The 26,444-nt window shown below is 40.3% G+C and overlaps 1 protein-coding gene across 1 annotated transcript in view; it reads left to right on the plus strand.

The window, feature by feature from the left end:
• grk3 (G protein-coupled receptor kinase 3) overlaps window positions 1-26,444 on the plus strand; it is an 80,670-nt gene that overhangs the window by 13,664 nt on the left and 40,562 nt on the right. Inside the window, exon 2 of the mRNA XM_008280769.1 lies at window positions 6,713-6,789. Coding sequence (XP_008278991.1) covers window positions 6,713-6,789 — 77 coding nt within the window. The remainder of the gene's footprint in view (window positions 1-6,712; window positions 6,790-26,444) is intronic.

Consider the following 26,444-nt stretch of genomic DNA (forward strand, 5'->3'; position numbering starts at 1 on the left):
TTTTGCTGTACATACACAGTAGTACAGGCAAGATGAGAGAGCGTTTCTTTGGGATCATTCAATTAGTAAGTTTTGCAGAATGCATGCTGGGATAGGCAAGACACTGAACTTCTACTGTCGCTGTCTCCTGAAGAGTCCGCTGTGTCCATGAGCGCCGCTATCACGTTAAACATGGCAAACCTCTTCAGGTCCTGGTAGGCCTTCAGGGACACAAACACAGACGATGGTGTGACAATGGTGAAGCCGCAGATGCTGCCCAGAGCTAGCTGCCTGTCTGTCCGCCTGGAATAATGTTGTCCCCTCCAGCTGTATGGCCATCTGGGATGTTGTCATGGAGCCATGTGTCTGTTAAAGCAAACACACAGCAGTCCCTCCACTCTCTGCGTGTTTCTCTCAGCAAACATAGCTCGTCCAGCTTGTTGTCGAGGGAGCAGACATTGGAGAGTAGGAGTGACGGTACTGCTGGTCTGGAGGGCTTAGCCTTTAGCCTAGCATGGATCCCAGCTCTCTTCCTCCTCCTTTGTTTACGTTCGTACCGCTTGTGCTTCCTTCTCTCTCGGATAACTGCCGGCGTAGTCTCCGATCGGACTCCGTGTTGGTGTAATATGTCCAATTGCAACCGGCTGCCGCAATTTTAGCAATGTTCATTGCCCTGATGTTCAGCAAAGTCTCTCGGCTGTAAGTTTTGCGGAATGCATGTCTGGGATAGACAATTTGATGAAAAGCCAAAACAATACCATATAATGGAAGTGGAGTTTTTTTTAGCGACCAACTCCTCCGCTTGGCTTGCAGCCATGGCTCTCCATGCAGCTACCGCTACACACACAAACAAGGAGGCAGGTAAGAAATTGTGTCACTGCCTGTATTTCGCGATGATTGGTCGATCAGGTTGACGACGTAAGATGTCTGGTACGTCGGTGCATCAGCATAGAACTGCTATTTACAGAATGTGACCTAAACGATCCATACAATCTCCTCACTCTGGCAGATCGTCTACACGTTCTAATCCTTCACGATCTAATATCGTCATATCGCGCATCCCTACTTCCACAGTGACAGAAATACACAGGCACGGGCAGAACAACTACACTTGTCACTGCATGGTGTCTTATCAACACGGTTCAATTACATGTCCACAGAGCCAGCTATAGAAAGGCTAGTGACATCCTGTTAATATGTTAAATATTTACACATCTGCATACTTTCTGCAGTGTGAAATGGTCACTAGCACAACACAATGTTGTTACAGGATCAGTGTGGACACCAGCACCTACTGGAAGCTGAGCATTTGTGCAATAAATTACTAAATCTCAAAATCCCTTGGCAGGCTTGAAAGGCATGTTATCTGTAAAAACAGAAAAGCTAGACAGATTTTCAACTTTAAATACAAAAAATAATAATAAAAATTAACTACATCTAAGCTTAAACTTTTATCAAAATCACTTTAGTTTACATCTCTGTTAAAAATTTGCCTGAAATCAATCATTTGAAACAGTTCCTGTAAAAAACATGCAAGTATTAACACGTAATGTGCTTGTTGAAATTTTAACAAAACAAAATAGGTCACAGAGGTTAGAGCAGATGGAACAGACAGTTTAATCCTCCAAACCCTTAAACTGCTGATGGGTTTGAAAGGCATCCTATCTGTAATTTCTTTTTAAAAAAGCACCAAAATAACACTATTTATCTGAGCCAGAAGCTGTAAAAACTAGTCAGATTTTCAACTTTGCGTATACTAATCATGTGTGATTGTGCGACTACATTGGGAAAAATAACCAAATCTAAGCTTAAAATTATGATTTTTCATTAGAATTACTTTATTCTACATGTCTCATTTTAAATAACTTGCCAGAAATAAACCCTCTGGCTCGAACCAGATTGTGTAACAAAACAAAATTCTGAGCTCCCTGAGCAACAACAGTAAAGCCATGACTGTCTGAGCCGTGACCAGCTGTCACGTGATAAAAATTGAGCAAGTTTTAGGTCATCTGCGGGCCGTATTTCCACAGACAGAGAGGAAACGACATGACAGACCGGGAGACAAATGAAAAATTGATTAATAAAATAAATGCAGCATGACTCAAAAGCAAACAAACAGATGAACAAGCGGTTGGAAGATACAGTCAGCGTGATGAGATGTCTTTCTATGGCTGATGTGTAGAGATTGTAAAAACTGAAATTGTTAAAATTCTGGTTTAGGGTTAGACATGGAGTTACACATGGTACCACCATTTGCCCTTATAATATTAACAGCAGTTAGTACGCCTCAGTTTTTGTAAAATAAATATTCAAAGAATAGGACATTTTCTTTTCCCTTCTAGCCACGGGTTTGCTGTTTCCATAGAGGTGCGGGAACTTAATATTGCAACAAAAAAAAAAAAAAAAAAGAATCCACAGTGAAAGGTGGGTTAACTGGTAATGACCTAAAAACAAAGATAAGACAAATAAGCGTGAAAGCCTTATTCAGTATCCTTTACGCTGCATGTTCTCTGACCTTTTACTTCTATACTCAAAGACCTATACGTATGTATGAAAGCCATCTCACCCACCCGGAGCTCAGTGTCGCTGAAACATTTTCAATATTAGTGTCATTTCAGGCAAGTAGAGTTCAAAAAGCGGTTTAGATGGGCCCCGTCCATGTAGTGATTCATTTAAAACAAACGTGGGCTGGGAAATATATCAGAATGTTAGGTGAGCATTGAAATGCAGCTGAGGCTGTATAGTGAGGCATGTAATTAGGTCAGTTAACATTGGAAGGGTCTCCCACCACCAGGATGCTGCTTTGTCATCACAGAAATAGCTGTTGGGGGTTTAGTAAAGGTCACCTAGAAGGCAGCATAAGGTTTATTGTATTATTGGAGCCTTTGCTGGAAAGTAAGCACACACTCATCTAACTATGCTGGGAGCTGGTTCATGCCGGAGCAGATAGATGTAACGCAGCCAAAATGACGAGTCTGCAGCCCGTCATAGAGGCGGCGTACAGCCTGCTGTTAGCAACGGGCCCTTGAATAGCAATAAAAAGGTTGTTTTTCATTACACTAACCTATGTTTCCTCATGTTCTTTCTCCCCACTATTGCGAAATTTCCTGTAAAACACTGGCAGCTGTGGTTGCCAGCATTTTACTGCATTTTTGTGGCTGAAGTCTTAATGATCCATAATTGAGATCTACCTATTCTGTTTAATATTTAAAAATGCATATGGCATTAAAACACCCAAAACGATAAAGGATAAGGCAAGTTACATTTTGGATTGGATTGGATTGGGAATGTTTGTTTAAAGGGAACAATGTATGAACAATTGTAGTCAAATATATTTTAGAAGATAAATGAACTCAGTGTTATTTTTTTAAAATGTGCTGTTTCAGATCATCATGTACCGTTAGCATTAGTTGTCTCGACTGCCTAAATCAAGTTGCTAGAAATTGTTTTGTTCAAATCTCACTGTCAGTTCTTACAGTAAAGTGCTGTTAGCAGTCATTCTTGTTTTTGGCTCTTTAAGAAGCATCTGATTTTACAACTTTTCATTGTACTTTGGAAAAACAGTTGACTACGATTTGACTTTGGCCGTGTTTTTACAGTAATTTGTTACAATGCTTCTAAAAATTGCTTATTGCAGTATCCTGGAGCCCAGTGTGACTTCATCAAATCTCAAATGAACAGGCACCAAATAGAAAAAATGTGATATGAAAATGTAAGGCCAGGTTAAGCAGCAAAATGTCAGATTTCAGGATGACGTAGGGCTGGGTGATACAGCTGAGACCTTTGTCACGGCAAAAATAGTTTTTCTGTTGCTAATTACTCATTATTTTAAAATGTCCTGTTTTTTTAGTAAAGACCAGCAGAAAATGGTTTATTTTGAAAATAACCGCTTTAACGTATTCATCAAGATGCTCAAGTAATATTTTTGATGTTAACAATAACAAACATACAAACAAAACATATGCAAGCATAAAGGAATGGCCTCAAAATATTAAGAGAAGTACGGATGCAAATTTCAAACTGTTTTCCGAATAACCGATAATTGGCAGCGCAATAAATCAATATTTGATGATAGCTAAAAAGTTTATTCATGTGCTGATACGGCTATCTTTAACCATGGAGGGATAGCATTTGGTGCTAAAGCAGCTTAGTTTAATTCACCACTTGGCTCTTGGAATGCTGTCCAAGTACAGTGATGTTCCTTGTGCATGTGAGGCCCGATCAGAGGACATTAACTGCCTTGGAAGTCTTTGTCATGGTGGCCTGTATCTAGCTTAACCCCCACAATGCTCTCTGTTCACTAATACGAACCTGCCAGATGTCGGAGTGACCACCTCTTCGGCTCGTTACGTTGTTAAAAACAGCAAAGTGAGGGTGAAGGGGCTCCATTATCAAAGGATATATGAAGGGCTGTTTATTAGACGGGGAAAAAACATGCTTGGAGTTGAGAATGAACTTTTTGTGCTTTATGGCTGTTTGCGTTTAATGCATTTGAGTAAAACTGTCAAATATTCTTTTAAGCAATATTCTTATGGCCGTTGATTAAGTGTCCTTTGCTGGTACACATCGCTGCAGTTGCTTTGGCCAGGTTTGGGACGATGGCACATGCGAGTATGTTTAAAAGGCGATGCCTCCCTGCAGTTTGTTGATCATTGTTTGATCCTATTTGTCTTTGAAGCTCTGTGAGGGCCGCTCATAATGCAGGAAATGCACACCAGCGTTAGCGCTACATTCATTCGGCCCACCACTCATAAATTCTCAGCGTCAGTGCAATCCCCTGTAGATAACATTGCCTTATTTATCACTATGTGCCGGCAGTCATTCTGTCACTCAAACCGTTCTGTCACAGCAGGAGCCTCTTTGTTTTCCGCTCTGCTCCGGTCATCTGCTCCCGTAAGCTAATGTTGATGTGTAAAGCTGCTGCTGTTACTGACTGAGGTTTGCTTTGGTAAGAGACAATGAAAACTGTTCACATCAAACTCTGTGTTATCTAGACCATCTGGAGCATTGTTTTTAGAAAGAAGAATATCTGTTAGAGGTTATTTTACAGTGAAACAACAGACTGTTTACCTCCTTTGTACTGGGCGGTGAAGGAAAGCTCTATTAAATTATAATTTTTTTAAATAGATGTTTCAGATCCTAAGCAGTTAAAATACAGATGATCTGCATGGCTGGCGTCGAAAGTGCTGTCTGGTACATTATTTAATTTTTTAATGCACCTGTGTTTTATTACCAGCGTCATGACCTGCAGCTGTCTGAGCTGCAGACACTGTTACCTAACCTCACAAACCATCTATACTGTAGCGGAAACTATAACTCCCGTGTACCTGTTTTACCGACTCATAAGGCATGACTTTTACAGTAAATTTTACCCACTGTATTTATGTGGTGTCTACAGCAGTGAGGTTTCACACAAAGAATCCAGAGTCAGCTGCTAATGATTCAGTGAGGCAAACAGGCCTCCTCTAAAAGAGGAACTGTTTACTTCCTAGCTTCTGGTTCCTGTAGCTGCAGTCGAAATGTTGCCTTCATTGCTGATTCCCTGCAGACCCAGGTTACATTCATATCGCCCACGAACAGCACTGATCTGCAGGGGTCCTCTGTGATTATTTTAGGTACCCAGCAGCCCCAGTTTTGGCCTCGGTTGACGTGTAATATTGTTTGCACTGGATCAAATATATAACCCACAATTACAACACGTCATTGCCTTTCAAATGGTGGAGCAGGTGTTTCTGTGAAGCGGCAGTCTCACTCATGTTGTGTCACTTTTTTTTTTTTTTGTTCCCCCCGAGGTCCATGCATTCATACATTCAGAATGAACTCCCTTTTCTGTGTTTGTCTGACCGATTTGTGGAATGGATTCACAAATAAAGCTGCACCTGTTGGCAGGAGAAACACTAGTCCAATCTGAATATGCTCAGTACTACATATTGATTGACTTTACCTAAGATCATTAGGATGGATGACATGCACAGTTGGCGATTTGTTGTTACTTTCATCGTGTATTACAAGTAAAGTCTAATCCAAATTTAGGCCTAGTGCACATGTGCATGGGTATTTTTAGAAACTGGGGTTTTCCTCCCTCACTCTAAAACAAAACAAAAAGCTCTTCAAATTTAGGTTGCAAATTTTAAATGATTTTCTGTCCAAATAGTCTGCACCAAAACCAACCACTAATTGATTAATCGTTAAAACTAATAAAGTACAGGCAGATGATTCCATATTCTGCTATAAATACTTTTGATCAAATGTCATGTGAGTAAAGAATGCAGCCCGATCAGATTGTAAATACGTGGGCGGTTGGCCATAGGGAGCCAGCATTTTGCCTTGCACGTGCTCAGTGTCTGTCTGCATAGGTGTTTGTAGGTGAAACCGTTGTCCTGCTTTCCTGTCGTGCATGCAGTGTGCTGATATAGTGTTAATGGGCCTATGGAGGGGGTGCTAATTGATTCATTCTCCCCGCTCTCTTTCTCATTAACACCCGTTCCCTGGGTAGCATGTATCTCTCCAGGTTCCCCCGCCGCCTCCCAAGTGTCGTCCCCCCCCGCTGCCGCCACTGAACTCTGTCAGGGACGGGCGGCTGGGAGAGTCCTAAACCTGGGCCAGGATCTTAGGTGGAAGGTGGAGGAGGACTGACTTTGCTGAGATCCAGCAATGTTGCATGTGGAGGGTGATGATGCTGTATGTTAACCTCTGTCTTCTTCCTCTCCCCACCACCACCATGTGTTCGCAGTATTCGCAGTGTGATGCAGAAGTACCTGGAGGAGAGAGATGAACTGACGTTTGACAAAATTTTCAACCAGAAAATTGGTAAGTTTTAACATTTTTTTTTCATTAAAGGACAATGTTTTGCTCAAAAGCACCAGTTGAAACGCATATTGTAATAGAACTACCTGTATTCAATAGCGTTCCTCTTGAGGAATCTACTGACAATTAAATAAAACAGTAGAGGAAATTGGTGTTATTTTATTGTCATCACCTGCACAGCCTTATGCATTACTCCCCTGAGTGCGCTCTCTATTTATACAGAAAAATGTCTTTACTCAAAGTGAAAATTTACATTTAGTACATTTTCTCTCCATCATCTGATGGAGGTTGCTCTGGGATTTAGCCTGGAAAACTCATCTGCTGACAAAAGGCGGTGAGATTTACTGGTGATGTCTTTTACAGGCTGATTTTTATTCTCAAGCTTAAAAAAAATCCAATTATGACATATTGGTTAATGTTTTCACATAAATATCCACAACCTTGATTAGGATTCTTAAATTAGCTTTTTCAAAGACACAGATTGTGAACAACAACGTGGATGAACTTTAGATTGGAGACATTATTTCTAAACAATCTCAAACATTGTTCTCAGCTACATTTTTTTTTATGTCTGCCAGCCAGATACATCTGAGATGAGTCAATATCAGCTGAATTTTGTGGTTACCTCTGAGCTGGGCGTAAATGTACAACTGCAGTCGGAGACAAGAGCTGCTTCATTATTTATGAGGAAAAAGCACAACATTTTCCCTGTACAACCCACAAATGGAATTCAGTGAGGCAAAAATGCTGACCTGGTACCTACACAGTTCACTCTGCGGCTCCATCGCTGAAATGGACAGTTTGGCACCAGGTGTTGTGACTCCTGGTCCTCAGAGGATGAATTCCTCTGACTTTGATCGCTTGCCTTCCCATCTACTGCCTATATGAAGTCATTAGAGATGTTTAGTGGTGCAACAGAACACAAAAATCATGTAGAAACTAATACAAAACAAAAACTACTTCTTTTTACTTATTACTATTATTATTTAAATTAAATGCTTGTTAACTAAACAGATCAAAAAGTAAAATTTACAAAGTAAATAAATAAAACAAATTGAATATATTAATTGAATATAATTAATATCAATAAAGTGAAACATTTAGAAAATTAACTGCGTAGTAGTTTTAAGTGAAATTTCTTTCACTTTAAGTGAAAGTTTTCCCGAAATTTGGAAAAACACTTGTGTCCCCTTCAGAGTGAAGAACCTGACTAACCTTTCATCTAGTAACCTTGTGTTTACTTAGGTTTAGTGCTTATTAGCAAATGTTAACAAGCAGAACTCCGCTGCTGGACAAGATAAACAGTCTTTCAGCAGCATTGAGCCTGAAGCACTGTTGTTTTTAAGTTTGTCCTTACACAGCTGCAAGCATTTTATTAGCAGTGTCCAAACATTCAGACTTCTCACTGGTGGCCGTCTGTCACTTTTGCCGGTTTAACACTTCGAGCCCGACAGGTGCACTTTGTGTCGAAATTTACAAATATTTGCCTGCTACTGTATGTGAGCAATTCAGTCAATAGAATAATGGCAGGTATTTCTGGGAGGCACGAAGCACACCTTTCTCCCAGTTTCTAAGCCAGACAGCTTCCCACCATCATGATATTTCCAGAATTTTCGCCATCTCCTCTACACAGTTATGTAAAGACATCTCTACTGCCACACTGGTGATATACAGACAGCAATTTCGTTATATATACTTTGTTTTTATTATAAAAGAAAATCTCCAAGAATAAAATGAAACTTAATGTAATGTTTTTGTAGTTAAACCTGTGAATATACGTTAAAACGTGAGTAGCCATTTTCCTAAATATATGTTGTTGTTTTTTTTTGCTCCTGTTGCATTTTTACTGCAGTATTAAATCCTGCACCTTGATAGAAACAGTTCAATCGTGGCTGGAAGTCGAGAGAACTAGAAATGTTATCTGTGCAGTGTGATGCAGTTAGAATGGCAAAAAATAGTTTTAAAAAAACAATGGAAAACGTGGATTCAGCATCTACCACATTTTTGTTGTGTCCACAGGTACAACCAATACTGTAATAAATAAGGCACTCGACATAGATATTTTACTACTTAAATTTTTAATTTTCTCCTCTCTGCTCTGTGGAAACACAGCCTGCAATTAACTTGAAAATGCTCAGAATTTTCATCACGTCACTGTTAGTCACAGCTGAGTCACTAATGATTTCCTGGTGGTGATGAGGAGCCCAAAAGGTGTTATTATTTTTTCTAAAGAATCTGGGTGAAGCAGTAGTAGATTGGGTACGCTTGGTGACGTTTCCCTACATCGCAGATGAGTAATGACTCTGATTAATGATGCAATTTTGGAGATGTTTTGGAGAAAACATGCCTGTCCAACTCATTCTTATCTTCACCTGTTCACCTCATCTGCAGGTTGTCAACTGCCACTTAAACTTATATAATTTCCGGCCTGTTAATTGAATCTTTTTGACTTTTTACAAACAGTGAAATCTTTATAAACTGGATTTAGATGTAATGAAGTGCTGTCGAAGCAGTTGGGGCTCCTTCAAGCAGCGTGCACCTGCATCTACTCGATATTGCATCCAACATCCTGATGTGTTAAATCTGATCTCCCGTCACTGCTGCGTCTCCTGACACCACACCCTTAAAGCTCAAACTCATCTCTTCTCTCCAAATTTTACCTTGCCTAAAATACACCATTCAAATGCCATACTAACACAGTATTCTGCATACTAACACAGTATTCTGCTAAATCCCCCCCCTCACCAGTGTTACTTCCTATAGCAGTTACACAGATGCCTCCAGTCCATCCTGCATGCAGCGCTGTTTGTTGTGATGGCGAAGCAGCTTTGTTTGTGTTGGGTGCAGATCGTCCCGTTTCCCGCTTTCTCCTGCCCTCTAGCCGGTTGCAGCGCCTAGGTGCCGGCTCCTTCGAGCGGTCCCGTTCGGAGCAGGCAGGCGGCGTGCCAGTTGTTGTGGCGAGCCGAGGGACCACGGCTGCCCTGCAGGCTTCTACAAGGTTTACTTACTGTTCTGCGCTCTCAGCCCCCCTGAGAGAAGAGACTGCGTTAATTCTCCCGGCCTCCTTCTCTTTGTCTTCGGCTCTCCTCCCTCTGCCAGACTTGTTGCTGTCTCCATGTTTCTGTTCAGTTTTATCACCTCATTCTTTTCCTCTGCCGCCTGCGTAGGTGTGCACATGCTTATTTGACACCTTTGCGAAACCCCTGACACTCTGGTAATAATGTAATAATACTCCAATAATGTTTTAGTGCTTTCTAGGTGATATTTGGGCCTGTTTGTTCACGATAGACAATAAAGTCTCGATTACTCTCCCTTTCATATAGGTGTGGACACATAGTTGTTATTATTGTACTACTTTCTCCTCCACTTTGAGGACACATTTCCATATGCATGGTAGGTCAGCGCCTATGTATTCCACTCAGGATGTCAATTTTGCTAAATGTTCTCAACTGATAGACTTTAATTAGCTAACTACCATTTTTGCGTAGTTGCCACATGGATGACCATTCGCACTCTTGTCGGCTTGGGGTGGAGTTTAATTTACTTGCCTGAAGGAGAACACACACACACATCAAACAAACTTAAAGAGGAATTCAACAGAAAGGCTTATTTTGGGGAATTATTTTGGCCATAATATTTGTGTAGCCTGTCTGTTATCTGATAGTATGACAGCCCTACTTTTGTCATCGATTGGGTCTTGGTACTGAACTGAGCAATGCGTATGAATAGTACATATACACGTGTTGTTACACCTCTAGTTTAAAAAAAAAATTGTGTAAGTATAATAATTCTACAAACTAAAAATGTCCCCTCACTAAGCCAAGGCTGTCCATGCAGAAACATCTGGTTAAAGATCTTTCTGTTAATTCTGTGCTGAAGCCGCTGATTGGAGCTTCTGTTATATGTCACCACTGATGGATAGAACTAGTGTAAATCTATTAACTCCTTGTGCAATGATGTTGTTTATCAAGTGGACTATGAATAGTCCACTCAAGAAATTACATTAGAATTTCTCAGAGCGCTACAGTATCAATGCAATTTACAATAACTGACAACAGAATATCAGCAAATCCTCACGTGTGTGAACAGGCAGCCGGTAAAAGCCTTTTTTGTTTGAATTTTTCCGAACTGCTGCCTTTGTTTGCCCTACCTTTCATCTCTGCCTGTCTGCGTCTTCCTTTACAAAGGCTCAGTTACACAACAGGTATTTGTATAAAAGCCCTCCTTTGCCATCTGAATTCCTATAATGACATGCGTGTCAAGTCTCACGGTTTGCATTTAATTGCCTTTGGTCATTATTTGTGACGGGCAAAAATCACAGGGCCGAGTTTTAATTTTCAGCACAGGGAGATGCTGCCAAAAACTATTCCTTTGTCCTGCATTACTGCTCCTTTATTCTCCCCTCACTCAGTCCATCAACAGATCTGAAAGAAGCGGCGGTGCTGCACGAGGCAGCCCAGCTTAGGGAAATAGCCATGAGCTGGAGAGCACGACACACAGCCCATGTTTGAATGGCAAATGGGTGGCTTTGCATGTTACGGTAACAAGAGGTAGCTGTCCAAACAGGCTCAGGCATGTGACCGTGGAGGTGTCCGTACAGCTGCGTAGCGGTTTCAGCAGCGCAAACACATAGTGGTGCGGCTTTGCCACAACAAACAGCCAAGTGTAAGCTGGAATAACTCATCCAAATCACTTTCTTCTGCACATCTCTGTACACATTGGGAATATGATTGTACTGCTGTTGTCTGACCAGATAGTGCATGCTGAGAAATTTTTAATTTTACACATCTAACAAAACACAAATGGACAAAGTTCTGAGCAAACTGATTTACAACTGACAGTTTACCTCTGTGGACCTAAAGAACCTGCTGATGGGATTGAAAAGCATCTTATCTTTAAAAAAAGGTATTGCCAAATGACACCATTTATTAGAGCCAGAACTATTAAAATAGAAAGAATTGTGTGAATTTCAACTTTACATGAATTAATCATGCGTGACCCGTGGTTCTGTTTGGAAAAATAACCAACCCTATGCTGAATTTTTTCTCTCTCTTCAAAATCACTTTATTTTACATGTCTCATTTACAAAATGGCCAAAAATAAACCAGTTAGCCTAACCAGATCATGGAAAAAAATTAAATAAAATTCTGCACTCTCAGCATAACTGAGAAGCCGTGAGTGACTCAGCTATGACCCACAGTCACAGGACAAAAATCCAGAGAGTTTTTAGGTGAACTGAAAAATAAAACGTACTGCATCAATAAAATAGATGGAGCATGGCACGAAAAGAGGAACCCGCTGTTGGAAGATACATCCACATGGTGAAACATCTTTCTACAGTTGATGTGTAGAGTAGAGCGAAAACACTTAAAGAGTGTGTAAAAATGTAAATACTTGGATATTATAGTATGTGGAGCCATTGTTTTTCAGTATTGGTAACATCTGTGGGCACTTGGAAAAATGTTGACTCCAGGCTTTTAAAATTTTTGTAAATTAAATAATCATACCTTTTCTTTTTCATGTTATTTCTGTCATATTGCACCATAGACATTTCTGAGTTCTTTCTCCTCCTGGTTGTACCGTTTCCATAGAGGTGCAGGACTTTTGTTGCTGAGGAAAATGAGCCCACATTGAGTAAAAATATAAACAGAGCAAACAAATAACCTAGAGACTGCTGGAGTCCACAGGGTTAAGTGTACGTTAACTGGTTTTCTAAATACTGAATGAGACAATCAACACAGTCTGCTCTGACATTATTTTACTTCTTAGTTTAAAGCATATTTCAGTTGCTTTGGGTTTTTGTTTGCATTCCTAAAGTAAGATCTCTCCTGTCACAGCAGGACAAAGAGAGACTCAGTCATGCTTTAATAATCAGTCTGCCTCTATTACTGCAATGCCCTTCAGCTCATTTAAAACGCCTCAGCCGTCACACAGAATCGAGAGACTACGACACACCTGCCTTATCTGACTGACACCGACTGCCTTTGTCGGCTCAATTAGTTGTTTTTTTTTTTTTTTTCACCTATTATCACACAGCCTTTGGAAATCCCTTAAGTGATTCTGGCACAGAACATTCGGATGTGTAGTTTGGGTTGCTTGAACAGGCCGTTTGACCCATGCCACAGAAATGCTGGATACATCCAGGGATTCAGCTTCCATGTTTACCATGGAAGCCGTGATTCATCTCCGGTCTTGCCACGCATACATTATATCAGTCCCTTTTCAGCCAAATCGCAGCTTCAGAATTGGACGTCAGCTGTAATCAACAGTTGTAGCTGGGCAGAGAGTTTGCTTTTGATTTTAACACTCGTAGCAGACCTTGTCCTTGAGCTCAACAAGCCTTGTTGTCTGTCATGACAACCAAGGTCAGGAAGAAGACACTGCAGTGCTGCTGGAATGTTTATCCTCAAAGATAGACACACAGTGTCTGCTTGTACATTTTTTAAATTTAAATAGCAGTTTTGCAACAATAAATAGCCAGTATTTGTCATACTGATAAACATGTTAGTTGAAATAGGTCCTGGTGGCAGGCTTGACGGCGATTTTCCTGCACAGCACCGTGTGGTTCCCCCAAAGAGGTTTCAGCTAGTTTCTTTCATTATTTGCAGTTAAATTTGGTCCTATAATAGTTAATGGTAAGCTAAAAATGCAATGATTTTTTTCTGTTCTGCTGTTGTCATCTAATAAAAACAACATGCCTTCCAAAGCTGCTCAGATGGTTCATTGGGGTTTCATTTACTGAAAAATAAATCAAATCAAAATCACATCAGATCAAGTTTATTGTCATTTTGCTGTACATACAGAGTGGATGCTGCCCAGAGCTAGCTGCCTCTCTGTCCGCCCAGAATCATGTCGTCCCCTCCAGCTGTATGGCGGTCTGGGGTGTTGCCATGGAGCCATATTTCTGCAATGCAAACATACAGCAGTCCCTCCACTCTTTGTGGGTTTCTCCCAGCAAACGTAGGTCATCCAGCCTGTTGTCGAGGGAGCGGACATTAGAGAGTAGGAGCGACGGTACTGCTGGTCTGGAGGGGTTAGCCTTTAGCCTAGCATGGATCCCAGCTCTCTTCCCGCTCTTTTGTTTACGTTCACACCGCTTGCGCTTTCTTCTCTCTCGGGTAACTGCCGGCATAGTCTCCAGTAGGACTCCGCGTTAGGGCAGCATGTCCAAATCACAACCGATCACTGCATTTCCAGCGACGTTCACTGTCCTGACGCCTAGCAATGTCTCCCGACCGCAAGTTTTGCGGAATGAACGTCTGGGATAGGTAAGACACTCAAAACGTTAACTTTCATTGTCTCCTAAAGGATAATAATAATAAATGTTGCTGGTCCTGAAATGATCAGAAAGAAATTGTAAGTAGGAAAACCACTGCTTTAGTTATTAAATGATTCAAACGTCTGCAAATCCAGTCACAGTCTTATAAAATTCCATCTAGCGACTGCCCTTTTGCTGTCTTTGTCCGCCCGTGACCTCTGCTCAGACAGTCCTGAGGCCAGGACAGTCCGCGGCCTTATTTTCGGCCGTATTATTAAGCTGAAGTAATCTGTGTTGAGGAGATCCACCTGTCTTGGCATCAGCTGGTCAGTCAGTCCAGTGTGAAAGTCTGCTCCTGAGTGGACTGCTGCTCGTGAAGTCCTCGGGTGAGACACAGTCAGGGTCAGGCAGGGTGACATTACGCAATGGACGTTCTGTATGCTCTAAATATAGCGGTCACCACTTCACCTTGAATGCAGTTTTTATGCAAGTGTTGGATTTTTCATTCATTCCATATCTAATCAGCCAAATCTGAAAAAGTTCCCACATGATTTTTTGTTATGTATAATAACTTTAGTATATTTTATGAAACCATGAGAAATGTTGCTTTCATACTACAAATATTGTCTTAGTCACAGGCTCTTGAAGTACATGTGGTGGGTTAAAATTTCACACTTTTTAATTCGCGTTACTATTTATTATTTCAGAGCCCTCATAACTTCATAATTACAGAAGACATAAATGAAACTTTCCGGGCTGAAGATGTAGCTCCCCTGACATAGGCCATGTCAATCCATCCAGCCATTATCTATACACCGCTTAATCCTCAGTAGGGTCGTGGGGGGGCTGGAGTCTATCCCAGCTGACTTAGGGCGAAGGCAGGGGACACCCTGGACAGGTCACCAGTCTATCGCAGGGCTACACTTAGAGACAGACAACCAAGCACACTCGTGTTCACACCTACGGACAATTTAGAATCACCAATTAACCTCAAAATGTTTTTGGACTGTGTGGGAGGAAGCCGGAGAACCCAGAGAGAACCCACACTGCACGGGGAGAACAGGCAAACTCCACACAGAAAGATCACGGTGCCCCCACCGGGACACGAACTGGAGACCTTCTTGCCGCGAGGCAACAGTGCTACCAACTGCGCCACCCAGCAGCCCCCATAGACCATGTATTTATCAATAAACAATAGTCAGAGATGAAGATGATCAGTCCTCAGTGGTTGCAAGACGTCCATTATATTACATATTACCCCGTGTGGTAACCTCTGTATGTCAATATAAGTAGTAATTATTTTAATATCGCCTTAGTAGAGAATGTGCCTTCTGTTTGTCAGTAAGTTTTAAAATACAATTCTGGTTTTCAAGCATGGACTGATCCTGATCAAGATAGGGCCTTGGCCTTGGAGGCATCTTCCAAGTGCCCTTCTAGTTTTTGTGTGAGTCTTCTTCATGGTGACGAACCCACAGAGCGTTTTTACCCAACTCAGCTTTCAGCTCTTTGTTTTGGTTTTACAGCCCACTACTTTGCTTTGTTTGAGTCTCATTTGAAGCTGTAGGAGGGAACTCTGGAAGAATTTCCAGACCAGGACTGCACATTGTATTGTTTCAGCATCGACATTGTCATTGGGTGATGTAAAGTGAAACAAAAGAACTCAAACACACCACACGACAACCTTTTTGCTGCTTGATACAAAAAGAAAATTTGCACAATTCCATTTTCTATGACTTATCTTGAAGAGAAGCTCAACATCGTTCACTCTGCTTTATGTAGGCTTGACATGTACATAGTAAAATGAGTGAGGAACAGGAGAGAAACACTGGACAGGAAGTAGTTTGCAAAAAGAGACACAACATCAGTTTTATGGAAGTATTTCAACTACAGAAAAAAAGATAATGTTGAGTACACACAGCTACTAGTCTGTACCCAACTAAAGCATAAAAAATATTTTGGATGCCTTTCAAGGTGACTTGTTTAGCTTTTGAATTTTATTTTGTGTGCAGATACACTTCCCTACAAAATCACCTCAATCATTCTAGAAAGAAAAGAGTTATTTAAGACATCTGGTAAAAAGTTCTGTATTTTTTTTCGCAATCTTTAATTTTTTCCCCCAGTGTTGTTCACGACTGTTCCATATAGTAGCTGTAATGGCTCAGGAGTCTTAAGTCACTGCAAAAATGACTTTTAATGTCATAACGTATTCCCCAAATGTCATCATGCACTCAAGTAGCCCAAAAAATGAATTATTAGTGTCACTGAGTAGTTTCCGATGTTGGTAATTTCCATTGTGTCAGACACTCCTCACATTCCTTGCCGTATCTCTCTCCCGTGTAGCTGTCACTAAAGCTAGTTTCATAGAATGCAGTATCTTAAATATGGTGTCAAAATATGAATGACTTTTGTGAGGTTTTACCTTTGACAAACCACTGACTGCTTCAGACAAGTCACCCCCCCACAGAGGCCGGCATTGTAATCAGCCTGTATGTCACTGCATTGTTCTTTAACCCTCTGAACTCCAAGCAGTTTCTGAGTATTTTGTTCTCAGCTCTTGTCACATTTTCCTCATTGTGGGATCCTTTTTACTGCGATATAAAGTCTTGCACCTCTATGGAAAGAGCATGACCATGGCTAGAAGTAGAGGGAATGTAGAGATGTCTTCTGTGCAGTATGATACAGTTGGAATACCATAAATCATAAAAAAAGTGGGGGAAAAAACAAGTTGAATGTCTTTGATTTATTTTACAAAATTTGAAAAACCTGGAATTGTCACACACACATTTGTCCAAGTGTCCATAGGTGTTAACAGTTCTGTAACTGAAATGATGACCCTACATACTATAGGTATTTACTCATTGATCTATTTAATTTATTCCCACACTTGTCTTCTCTCTGCTCTGTGTAAACTCAGCCTGCAGTTAAATACAAGGAATCTTTGTCACTTGACTGTTGGTCAAACCTAAGTCACTGAGGACGTCTCAGTTGTGTTGAGGACAGCAGATTTCTCTTGATTTTTACAGAATCTAGTGCAAATAGTTTATTTCTGGTCAATTTGTGAATGAGACATGTAGAACAAAGTAGTGAAATGATTTGGTCAACTGCATGACTACTAGAAGAAGTGAGTACTTTATAAATCTTTGACTGTTCTATTTTGTAATTTATGGCCGCATCAAAGAAATTATGCATATTTACATTGTTATGCATGCAGTAAAGCTTTGTAGCAGGTTGTAACCAGAGTAAAATGTTGCGGGCTGATGGACTAATAGGAATCCATATGCTGAGAGGATTATTGACGAGTTGATTGGAACTGCTGTCTTCTTCTTCTTCTTCTTCATCCGTTTTGTAATGTTCCCCCCTTCTCTTTTTCTTTCTCTCGCTCTCGCCTTGGCATTCTCCCTTTCCATCTGTCAGACTTCTGGAATGGATGATGGAGAGTTGTGCGTTGCCTAGCAACTGCGGTTACCACGGCAACCGCACCAGAACTGCTGCATTTGCTTGTGTACAGGGAGAAATGAAATTGATTAAAGGGGGAATAAAATAGGTGATGAGAATTGGAGAGAGTTCAGAGGGGGAAACAAATGGAGAGGATGGCGTTAAGGGACCGAAACAAACAGGAAAGAGCCCGTTGAGATCGCGGTTTCCCAGAATGCAGTGTTTCTCCTAGAGGCCAGCATGTGTATGTCAACAGACTGTCCACACCTCCAGTCCTTCTCACGTCTGTCCTTTATTCATCCATCATGATTCACACTATCTTCACATCAAAGGAATGTGTAGCCAGTTGGAGGTACTGAAGACGATAAAATCCAGATTGCAGGAGCTGTCGCTGATAGAATCAGAGCTGTATTATGTTCAAAATAATATTAAGTCAGACTATTGTGCTGTCCTGTGTTTATGCAGCAAAATAATAAATAACCACTGTATTATCACTGCAGGCATGTAATTGTAATTTAAAACACCCTTCATACAAAAAATGTAGCTCAATCATACAAGAGAAAACACCAGAATATTTTAAATATTAAAATGCTCATTTGTTTTAATGCTCAGTTCAAATACAAACATTATGAATAGCAAGTCAGTACAAACACAGAGTGTACGCCTACCCAACACAATAAGGTCAACACCTGTAAGCCTGCAAGATTTACTACACTGTGAGGAATCCGTGTCGGCTGGGACTAAAATAACAAACACCTAATGTGTTCGATTGAACCAAACCACAAACTGCAGCTTCTGAAATACTTCTGGTGAGATTCCAGGGCCGCTGCCACCGTTGCTGCCCCGCTGCCACTGCCATGTCCATGTTCATGTTCCTTTGTCCACCTCTGTATGCACTGCCAGCAGTACAGGGAAGGCAAGCAAGTTTATTTATGCAGCACCTTATCAGACACAGATGTAGTCAAAGTGCTTCACAGGCAAAGGTTAAAAAAAGAAAAAACAAATCTGAGATAAAACGATGGAATGCAAAATACACCAGGATAAAAACAAACAAAATATGTCAAAAACAGTACAGAGAAGTTGGGTAAAGTGCACACAAATTTTAAAGAACAATTTAAACTGGTTGGCTAAAAACAACAGAAACAATATACAGAGGAGCAAGTTGTTGGCAAATACTTTCAGAACGGTGAAATATCTTTCTGGTGAGGTGATGTGTTGAGTAGTGTGAAACATAAAGGTTGCAAAAATGTAAATAGCCAATTATTTGTGGCTTAAACAGTTTTCCAGATTATTGCTAACACTTGCTCCACAGTAATGTACGTAAACGGTGTATCGGTGTGTGTTGCACTGATGTATCAGCATCTACAGCAGAGTTCCATACATTTTCGTTTCATTTAAGTTGCTCTTGACCTTGTATAGTTTTGTACTTAAGCAAACTGTCGCGGTTGCCTTTAGAGAAAGTGCTTGTTGTGTTTTCACACTTCAGCTGACTCAAGCAGAAGGATTCAGCCTCTAAGCTGAGCAGTGTTTCTGCCGCTCTGCTCTAAAAGCTGCGTCTATCACACACACCGACACTCGTCTTCTCACCTGCAACCTCAAGGACACGAGGTGTCACATCAAGGTTTTGTTTGATGGTAAACGCTCGTGTTGAGGTTTATCACGTGCAAATAAAAATAATTAGTTGCATTTGACAGATATTTAGTCGCATGTCTGACTTGAGGCCCTGGAAAGTATTTGCATTTAGTTGTGTAGAGGGAGTGAGAGAAATTGAATAAATGTCCTTGTGATCTCAGTTGTGTTTGTTTTGAGGTGGTGAGGAGACGGAAGCTCTATTAGCTGCTTCTGACATGATACACCTGAATGTTTTGACCAAACAGCTGGTGATCAATTTGCATCTTGGGTAATGTAGGAGCCTTTTTTTTTTTTTTTATGATAAAGAAACATGTTTGGTGACATCTCTGGTTTGTCTGGTTTGGATCCGATGATGCTGAACTGGGGCTCATTCTGTTATTGGCACTGAGACGGTTAATGTGGAGTGCAGGACTCTCCCCAGCAAACGGTAACCTTTTGGGGATGTCCTGTAAAGCTTCCATTAATGTTACTGAGGGTTACTGTCCTGCAGTCCACATTGAGATGCTTGGAGCAAACTGTAACATTAACAGCACATTCATGGAACTTTCTCTGAACATTCCCTGATGGCTCCCTAACGTTTCAGAAAATGGTAACCTTCAGGGAATGTTCAGAAAACTTTCTCTGAACGATCCCTGTGGGTTCTCTGATTGTTACTGTTAATGTTACCTTCAGGGAACGTTCCCTAAAGGTTCCTGTTTGCTGTACTGAGTGCTGCAGTCCATATTAACCAGCCCTGCAGCAAATTGTAACCCTCAGGCAGCATCCCCTGAAGGTTCCCTAAAGGTTGCTGTAACTGAACCTTCAGGTAACCTTCAGGAAACCTTTAGAGAATGTTCTTTGAAGGTTTCTGTTTGTTGGAATTAGTGCTGCAGTTCATATAGACCAGCCTGTAGCAAATAGTAACTACCTTTCAGGTTCTGTAAAGGTTGTGGTTTGCTGAACCTTCTGGTAATATTAAAGGAACATTTTCTGACGGCTACTATTTGCTTCACTATTTCTCTTCTCTGTGTGTGTAATTATGTGTGAACATAATTGTGTTTAAACATGTGTTTAACATTGCTTTTAACAAACACCAGAAGCACAAATCAATGCATATCAAAAAAAAAATCCAAAACAAAGAATTCTCATACAGGATTGAGGGAATCCAGGGTCCTAGCACTTGAGTTATTAGTACTGTAGTGTCTTAGGCTTACATTTATATACTTTAGTTGTAATTTCCATAAGTAGTAGTACTCTGGGATCTCCCACCTAATATGTGTTATAGTCAGGTAAAGAAGTATTTTATTACATTTTATGTAATTTTTTAATCCCTGCAATGTAAATTATGCTGATAGATTCACATTATACATAATACTGTGGGGTTTGGACTCCAGCATTTAAACTTTTCAGCTTAGGTTTAGGTTTACTTTTAAAAACATGGCTTATATATGATAAGATAAATAAGATAGACTTTTCTGATCCCTTGATTTACATGTTGTAGCAGCTGGGTACAGATAAGACATGAAAGAAGCAGGACAAGAAATTACAAAAGTACAATAGGGCTATAAAAATAAAGATATAATAATAAAGGTCTCATACAGGCTATACACCAAACATGATGAATCTACATATGGAAATGTGCATATATGACAAATGGGCGTTGATTTAAATGTGCGTTATAAGTAACGATGACTTGACTGGACATTTGTCTTCATCTGTTCTAAATATGAAAATCGTCCATATGTTAAAGGTTAACCCCTCTGTAGTGATCACATCTTTCTCTGTGGGGACTGATACTGTCGGCTCCAAATATTAGTCTAAATGAACCAGCGTGAACATGCAGGTTGATGTGATAAAGCTGTTTAAGCTCAGCCAGGAGGCCAGCAGACGCTCTCCATATGCTCTCAGTCTTTATTGTTGTGTCCTGTGTGTCTAGTTAGCCAATTAGGTTGTAAATCACATGTATAAATCATCCTTTGTGCTTCGTGTGTGGGGACTTGCTTACTCCTCTCAGCATGTTGTGTGTGTATTTTTGTTGTTGAATTAAAGTGTCAGGGTGTTTACATGTTGATCTAAGTTGCTTAAATTCACTCGGCAAATGCAGTGTGTTCAGATGTTGAGAGCCCAGATAGTGTCGTATAGCAGACTGAGTGCAACAGCTTTTGTACACAGAGTTGCTCCAGGACGAGACATCCGCTTTTTGATTTGTTCAAACAGTCCCATGTTGATGAAGTTAGACGCTGTCTTCAAAGCTTCATACTGGCAACAGGGTATTTTACAATAAAATAGACTCTCAAATGTTGGTTAAAATGGTCTCATTTTCATAACCAAAGTGTCTTTAAAGTTAGCAGGGGGCACTTGTTTTAAAAGTAGCACTTACACCATGAAGCAGTTCTTCATTTATTCCAGCATAGTTCGTTCCAGGTCATTTGTTTGTTCCAGTCATCTGGTATTTCTATATACCCTCAAATTAAATGAATCAGTTGGTTTATTTTTTAATTAGAAGTTTAATCAATGAAAAAATGGTGACTGTTTATTTTTTATCACCAAAATTTCATAATTTATCAGAATTGGAAACTGTGTAAACAGAATCGTAGAATTTTCAACTTTCCAACGGTCCTTGAACTGATCATGTGTTTCAACTTTGTCTGCAAAAACAACCAAATCCAGGCTGAAATTTGGCACATTTAATGAAAATCACATATTGTGAATTTTCCGTGAACTGAGTCTGCTACAAGATGTGAAACCAGATCTTATAAAAACCAGAAAACACTTCGGCACAACTGGTTTAGAAGACTGATCGAGCTCTGACCAATTGTCAAAAATTCAGAGAGTTTTCAGGTGAGCTGCAGGATGTGGATCAATAAAATGAGTGCAGCATGGTTCAGAAATCCTATCAGAGGAGCAAGTTGTTGGAAGATACATTCAGCATGGTGAAACTTCTGTTTAGTGTTGATGTGGAGAGTAGTTAGTAGTAGAATGTTTTAAAACAGATAATCAAAGAAATTCATCATTCTTCTTTTTATGTCTTGTGGCATTCCAATGTGCCATATGAGACAGGAGATATCTGACTTCTCTCTACTTCTAGCCACGGTTGTGGGATGCAGGACTTGTTGCAGTAAAAAAAAAAAGGTGCTTGGTATTCAGAGGGTTAAAATGTGGATTTGTTGCTTTTATTTGTCATGTATCATTGATCAAAAGATAAGTAGTTTTGTAAGGGACTATGTATCTGGATCGGTATATACAAGGGCTACATAATTATTTTTGTTAGTGAGTGTTTCACCAACACAAACATGACACATGGCTTATTTTGTCCACAACCCAAAGATATTCAGTTTATTGTCAGAAAGAAAGAAAATAACCAGAAACACATTTCAGAAGCTGCAAACACAAAATTAAGACTTTTCTGTTTGCTTAAACTCATCAATTAATTATCAAATTTGGTAATTAATTAACAGTTACAGCTCTAGTTTATATATTCAGGTTTTACTTACAGATATCTGCCAGGTGTTACACTAATGGACAAAAGGGAACAATATTACATAACATCTTTTTGTGTGAAATGCGTTCTTGTAATTTATTGGATTTAAAAAAAAAATAAAAAAATGTCAGTGTACTTGCCTTTTGTGAGTGTTTCTTCTCAGTTTTCTTGACTGAGAATTTCCTTCCAATGCAGACAAATGGCTTTCTTAGTAGACACTAAACATGACCTTGATTGTCTAAATTGTGCAACAACACGCAGTGCTACCTACATGCACAACAACTACATATGTGAAAACCCATCCTCAAGGCATGTAGCGATCGCTGTATAAGCTTGTATGTAAAAAAAGAAAAAGAAAAACAGCCTGGAGTTAAAGCCACTTCACAATGCAGTTGAAAACAAGCAGCATGTATGTTCTGCTGGAGCCATTTTGTTGTGGATTTATTTCAGGCCGTGACAGTGTCGTTTCTTATACCTGTTTTATGACATCACAAATCAAAAGACGCAGTTAGACCTCTGTGATTGAACTCATAGTGAGGGTCCACCGTCTGCTCACGCCGTGGGGCAACAGAGCAGCAAGGCTGGGAGAATACTTAACATTGTTTGCAGATTCTGAAGTTGTGCTTGAATGAAGATCTGCCTCACTGTGCAGCACACAAACACAGTGTGGTGTGCTCGGTGCCGGCTCTATTCCACAAGTAAAGGTCAGCGTATGTATAATGCAACACAGCCAAGTCATCCCCTCGCTCACATCACCCTTCAATAGGAATTTTTTTTTTCCCCCCTTTACCGTAAATCGAGTAGATGATAAATAAACCAATTTTTTCACCTCAGAATAAACAGCAGCCCGTTTACGTCTTCAATACAAATTAAGTTTCAATGAGCTATTTAAAAAAGTACATCTACAAAAGTAGAATCGTCGCGGAAGAAAGGTTTTTTTTTGGGGGGGGGAGTTTTTTTTGGTAAAGGTATGCTGTGTACTAAGTGGTTCTGAAATGCGTGCTTATTTGTTGAGTGTTGACCCGGTGTTGACCAAACATATTCACATGAGATAAGTGTGAATGAATCACCAGTGAAAATGTGGTGAGGTGTGCACTTCCTGAAAGATAACATTGACAGAGTAGACAGACAATGAGGAGCAAAATGTTGGATTGTGAACAAGGTAACATTAATGATGCAGTGCTTTGTTTTACTTTTTTTTTTTTTTAAATAGCAGGTTCAATATTTTGAGAGATTGTAAAATGAGGACTGTGTCAGATTAGGTGATTGTATTCTTGCTGTGACTTGGCTGAGAAACTTGACAGACTCCATGTTGGTCTTCAGCTAATCATGCGTGATGTCCGGGGGGAGGACCCAGGGACCAGCTGCCATGTTTGGAAAAGCCAAGAAAAAAGAAAAACAATTAGACTTATCTGTGGTTTACACCAACAAAACAGTATAGGTCAGCGGTCCCCAACCAGCGGGTACCGGTACTGGTCCGCACAGAAAGAATAATAACGTTTTCTTCCTTTACTTTATTTCTACTGGAGTCTGCAAGGTGTTTTTAAAAATGACTCGCTCGTCTTCTCGTCATTTCTGCCTGTGCTTGTTTCCCGCACTTGACTCTATCAGGTTTCATCCTCAGCTGTTAAACTAACTTCTCTGGAGGACTTGTTTGAAAAGAGGGAGAGACCTGATGCTGAGACAGAAGAAAAAGTAAATACATATTTAGCAATAAAAAGTAATTTTATTCGTTTGCAGCACTTTTTCAATAGATAAATGATTGTTTGTTTTGTGCACAATGACCAGTCTATAGAAAACTGTCTTGCTTGAAACTGGTCCGTGGTGCAAAAAAGGTTGGAGACCGCTGGTATAGGTTGTCTGGCCTTTCGCCTCCTGAGCTTTGCTATGTTGTGTCCCGAAGAGACTCAGGGAATGTACCTGGTCCAGTCCGAATCATTTATTGTTCAGTGTCTGCAGATACAAAATCCCAATCTGTTACCATTTTCCTACATAATATACAAGTAAAATCAATCCCATGTAAATGTTTGAGAGCTAAGTAGCTCTGCAATTGCATTTCTGCATCCAAGCTCTTTCCTAATGTTACGTAGATGGTCATTGAACTTGTAAAGCTCGTAGAAGATGGGGTTCACCGTGGCCACACAAGCTCTAAAAGATGGAGAACACCTGGATTCACTACATGCAGGTCAGAACATGTTTTGTAGATTAGCTGTAGCATCTGGTTGTTCCAACAAAGACAAAGGTTCCTCAAATGCCAAACACTTTACAGGCATTTATAACCTGATGAGACAGGATTTTACAACTCCCAGAAGATATCATGTGATAATCTTTTTTTTATCCTCTGCTGCGATGATTGCCAAGTAAACAGTGGACACATGTTCCTGCTCCCAAATAATCCATCAGGAAGCTGTGCAATGTACATATCGCACACATTTTGTCCACTCTGTTAGGTTGTCGCACTACAGCGAGTGCCACGTCATTCATTTGTTCTGTTTTCATGAATGAGAGGATTTACGTCTTTTCTTTATTGTTTTTAACGGTGTGCTTCATTTATTTTGGGTGTTTGTGCAGTTGGTCAGACAGAACTTGGGCTCTGGGAAACTGCAATTGACACTTTTTTTTATTGGTGTAAATATCAGTAATGGATGATTGAGGCCATAAAACATCAGAAAACATACTCAAATGTCATGTCCAACTTTAACCCAGTTTACTTAGTTGTCAAGAAAACAAAAACAATAAATTCTCACATTTGGTCGCATCAGTTTGAAAGACGGTCACCAACTAATTAATCAAATTATTTTAGTGCCACTTTTCCTTGTCTCATATTTTGGAGTGTTCAATGACTATGCTTTGCACTCAAGGAAATAGTGATGAGCATATTTTTTTTTTTTGCAGTCACTTTGTGGTCTTAAACAGTTTTCCCCCACAACGCTATCTGATTGGTTGCATGTTGTGAGTAAAAGCCAATCAGCAGTGAAACTCCTGCAGAACAGATGAGGTCAGACAAATGCATTTGCAGAGGAGAGCTGTATTTTGAAGGTAACACAAGAGATGTTTCTGAAGTTGTAATAAACACTGCAATCTCTCACAGTTTCCTCTGTTACAATAGAAATGCCTGAATTACACGTGTTGTTGTTGGAGCTCATTTTGCTGACAGTGCTAGGCTAATGCTAAGGTTTGCTATCAGGCTAACGCTAAAAGACCATAAGTGAATGGTTGCATATGTGCATACCCCTAGCTTCACAAAGTAATTAATTCAATCATTTTAGTGTCACATTAGAGAGTTTTCTACCTTTTCTTGTCTCCCTTTATAATAAATGCATGTTTTTGCTTATTCGAATCGCAGTCAGACTCAATGAGGCATTTTATTGACACCCTTTGCACTCAAGGAAACACTGATGAGCATTTTTCACTGATGTTTCATGAACCATAGCAATAATCAATAGTGAGAATCATCATAAGCCGCAGCCCTGGTTTGTGTCAGAGGCCGTGCAGACTGCAACGTTGCAGCCATGCAGCCGGCTCACCATCAGCCCGACCTGCTCGATGCTGTGAAGCCAACTGTTGCCAGTGCTGATGGAAGACAGAGGCAGCAGGGAGAACAAGCTAGCTCAGTATTTTTAGACAGTTCAGGTGATTTCGCTAATGAGACAAAGCTCAGAGGAACTGGCGTCTGATTTGAGCTTTGTGTGTGTAGGTAGGTGTGTGTGTGTGTGTGTATAGGTGTGTGTGTGCGCGTGTGTGTTCCCTGGAAGAGGCCATTTGTTGAATTAGCTGGGCAGTGTTGAAGTGTTCAGCGATTAAGGTTAATCCTTAAGTCTTGGTGATGTAAGGGCTGCCGTTTTTCCCCTCTCTCCTAATACCACGCTCGCA

This window comes from Stegastes partitus, unplaced genomic scaffold, assembly GCF_000690725.1.
Source record: "Stegastes partitus isolate 25-593 unplaced genomic scaffold, Stegastes_partitus-1.0.2 Scaffold209, whole genome shotgun sequence".
Lineage (NCBI taxonomy): Eukaryota > Metazoa > Chordata > Actinopteri > Pomacentridae > Stegastes > Stegastes partitus.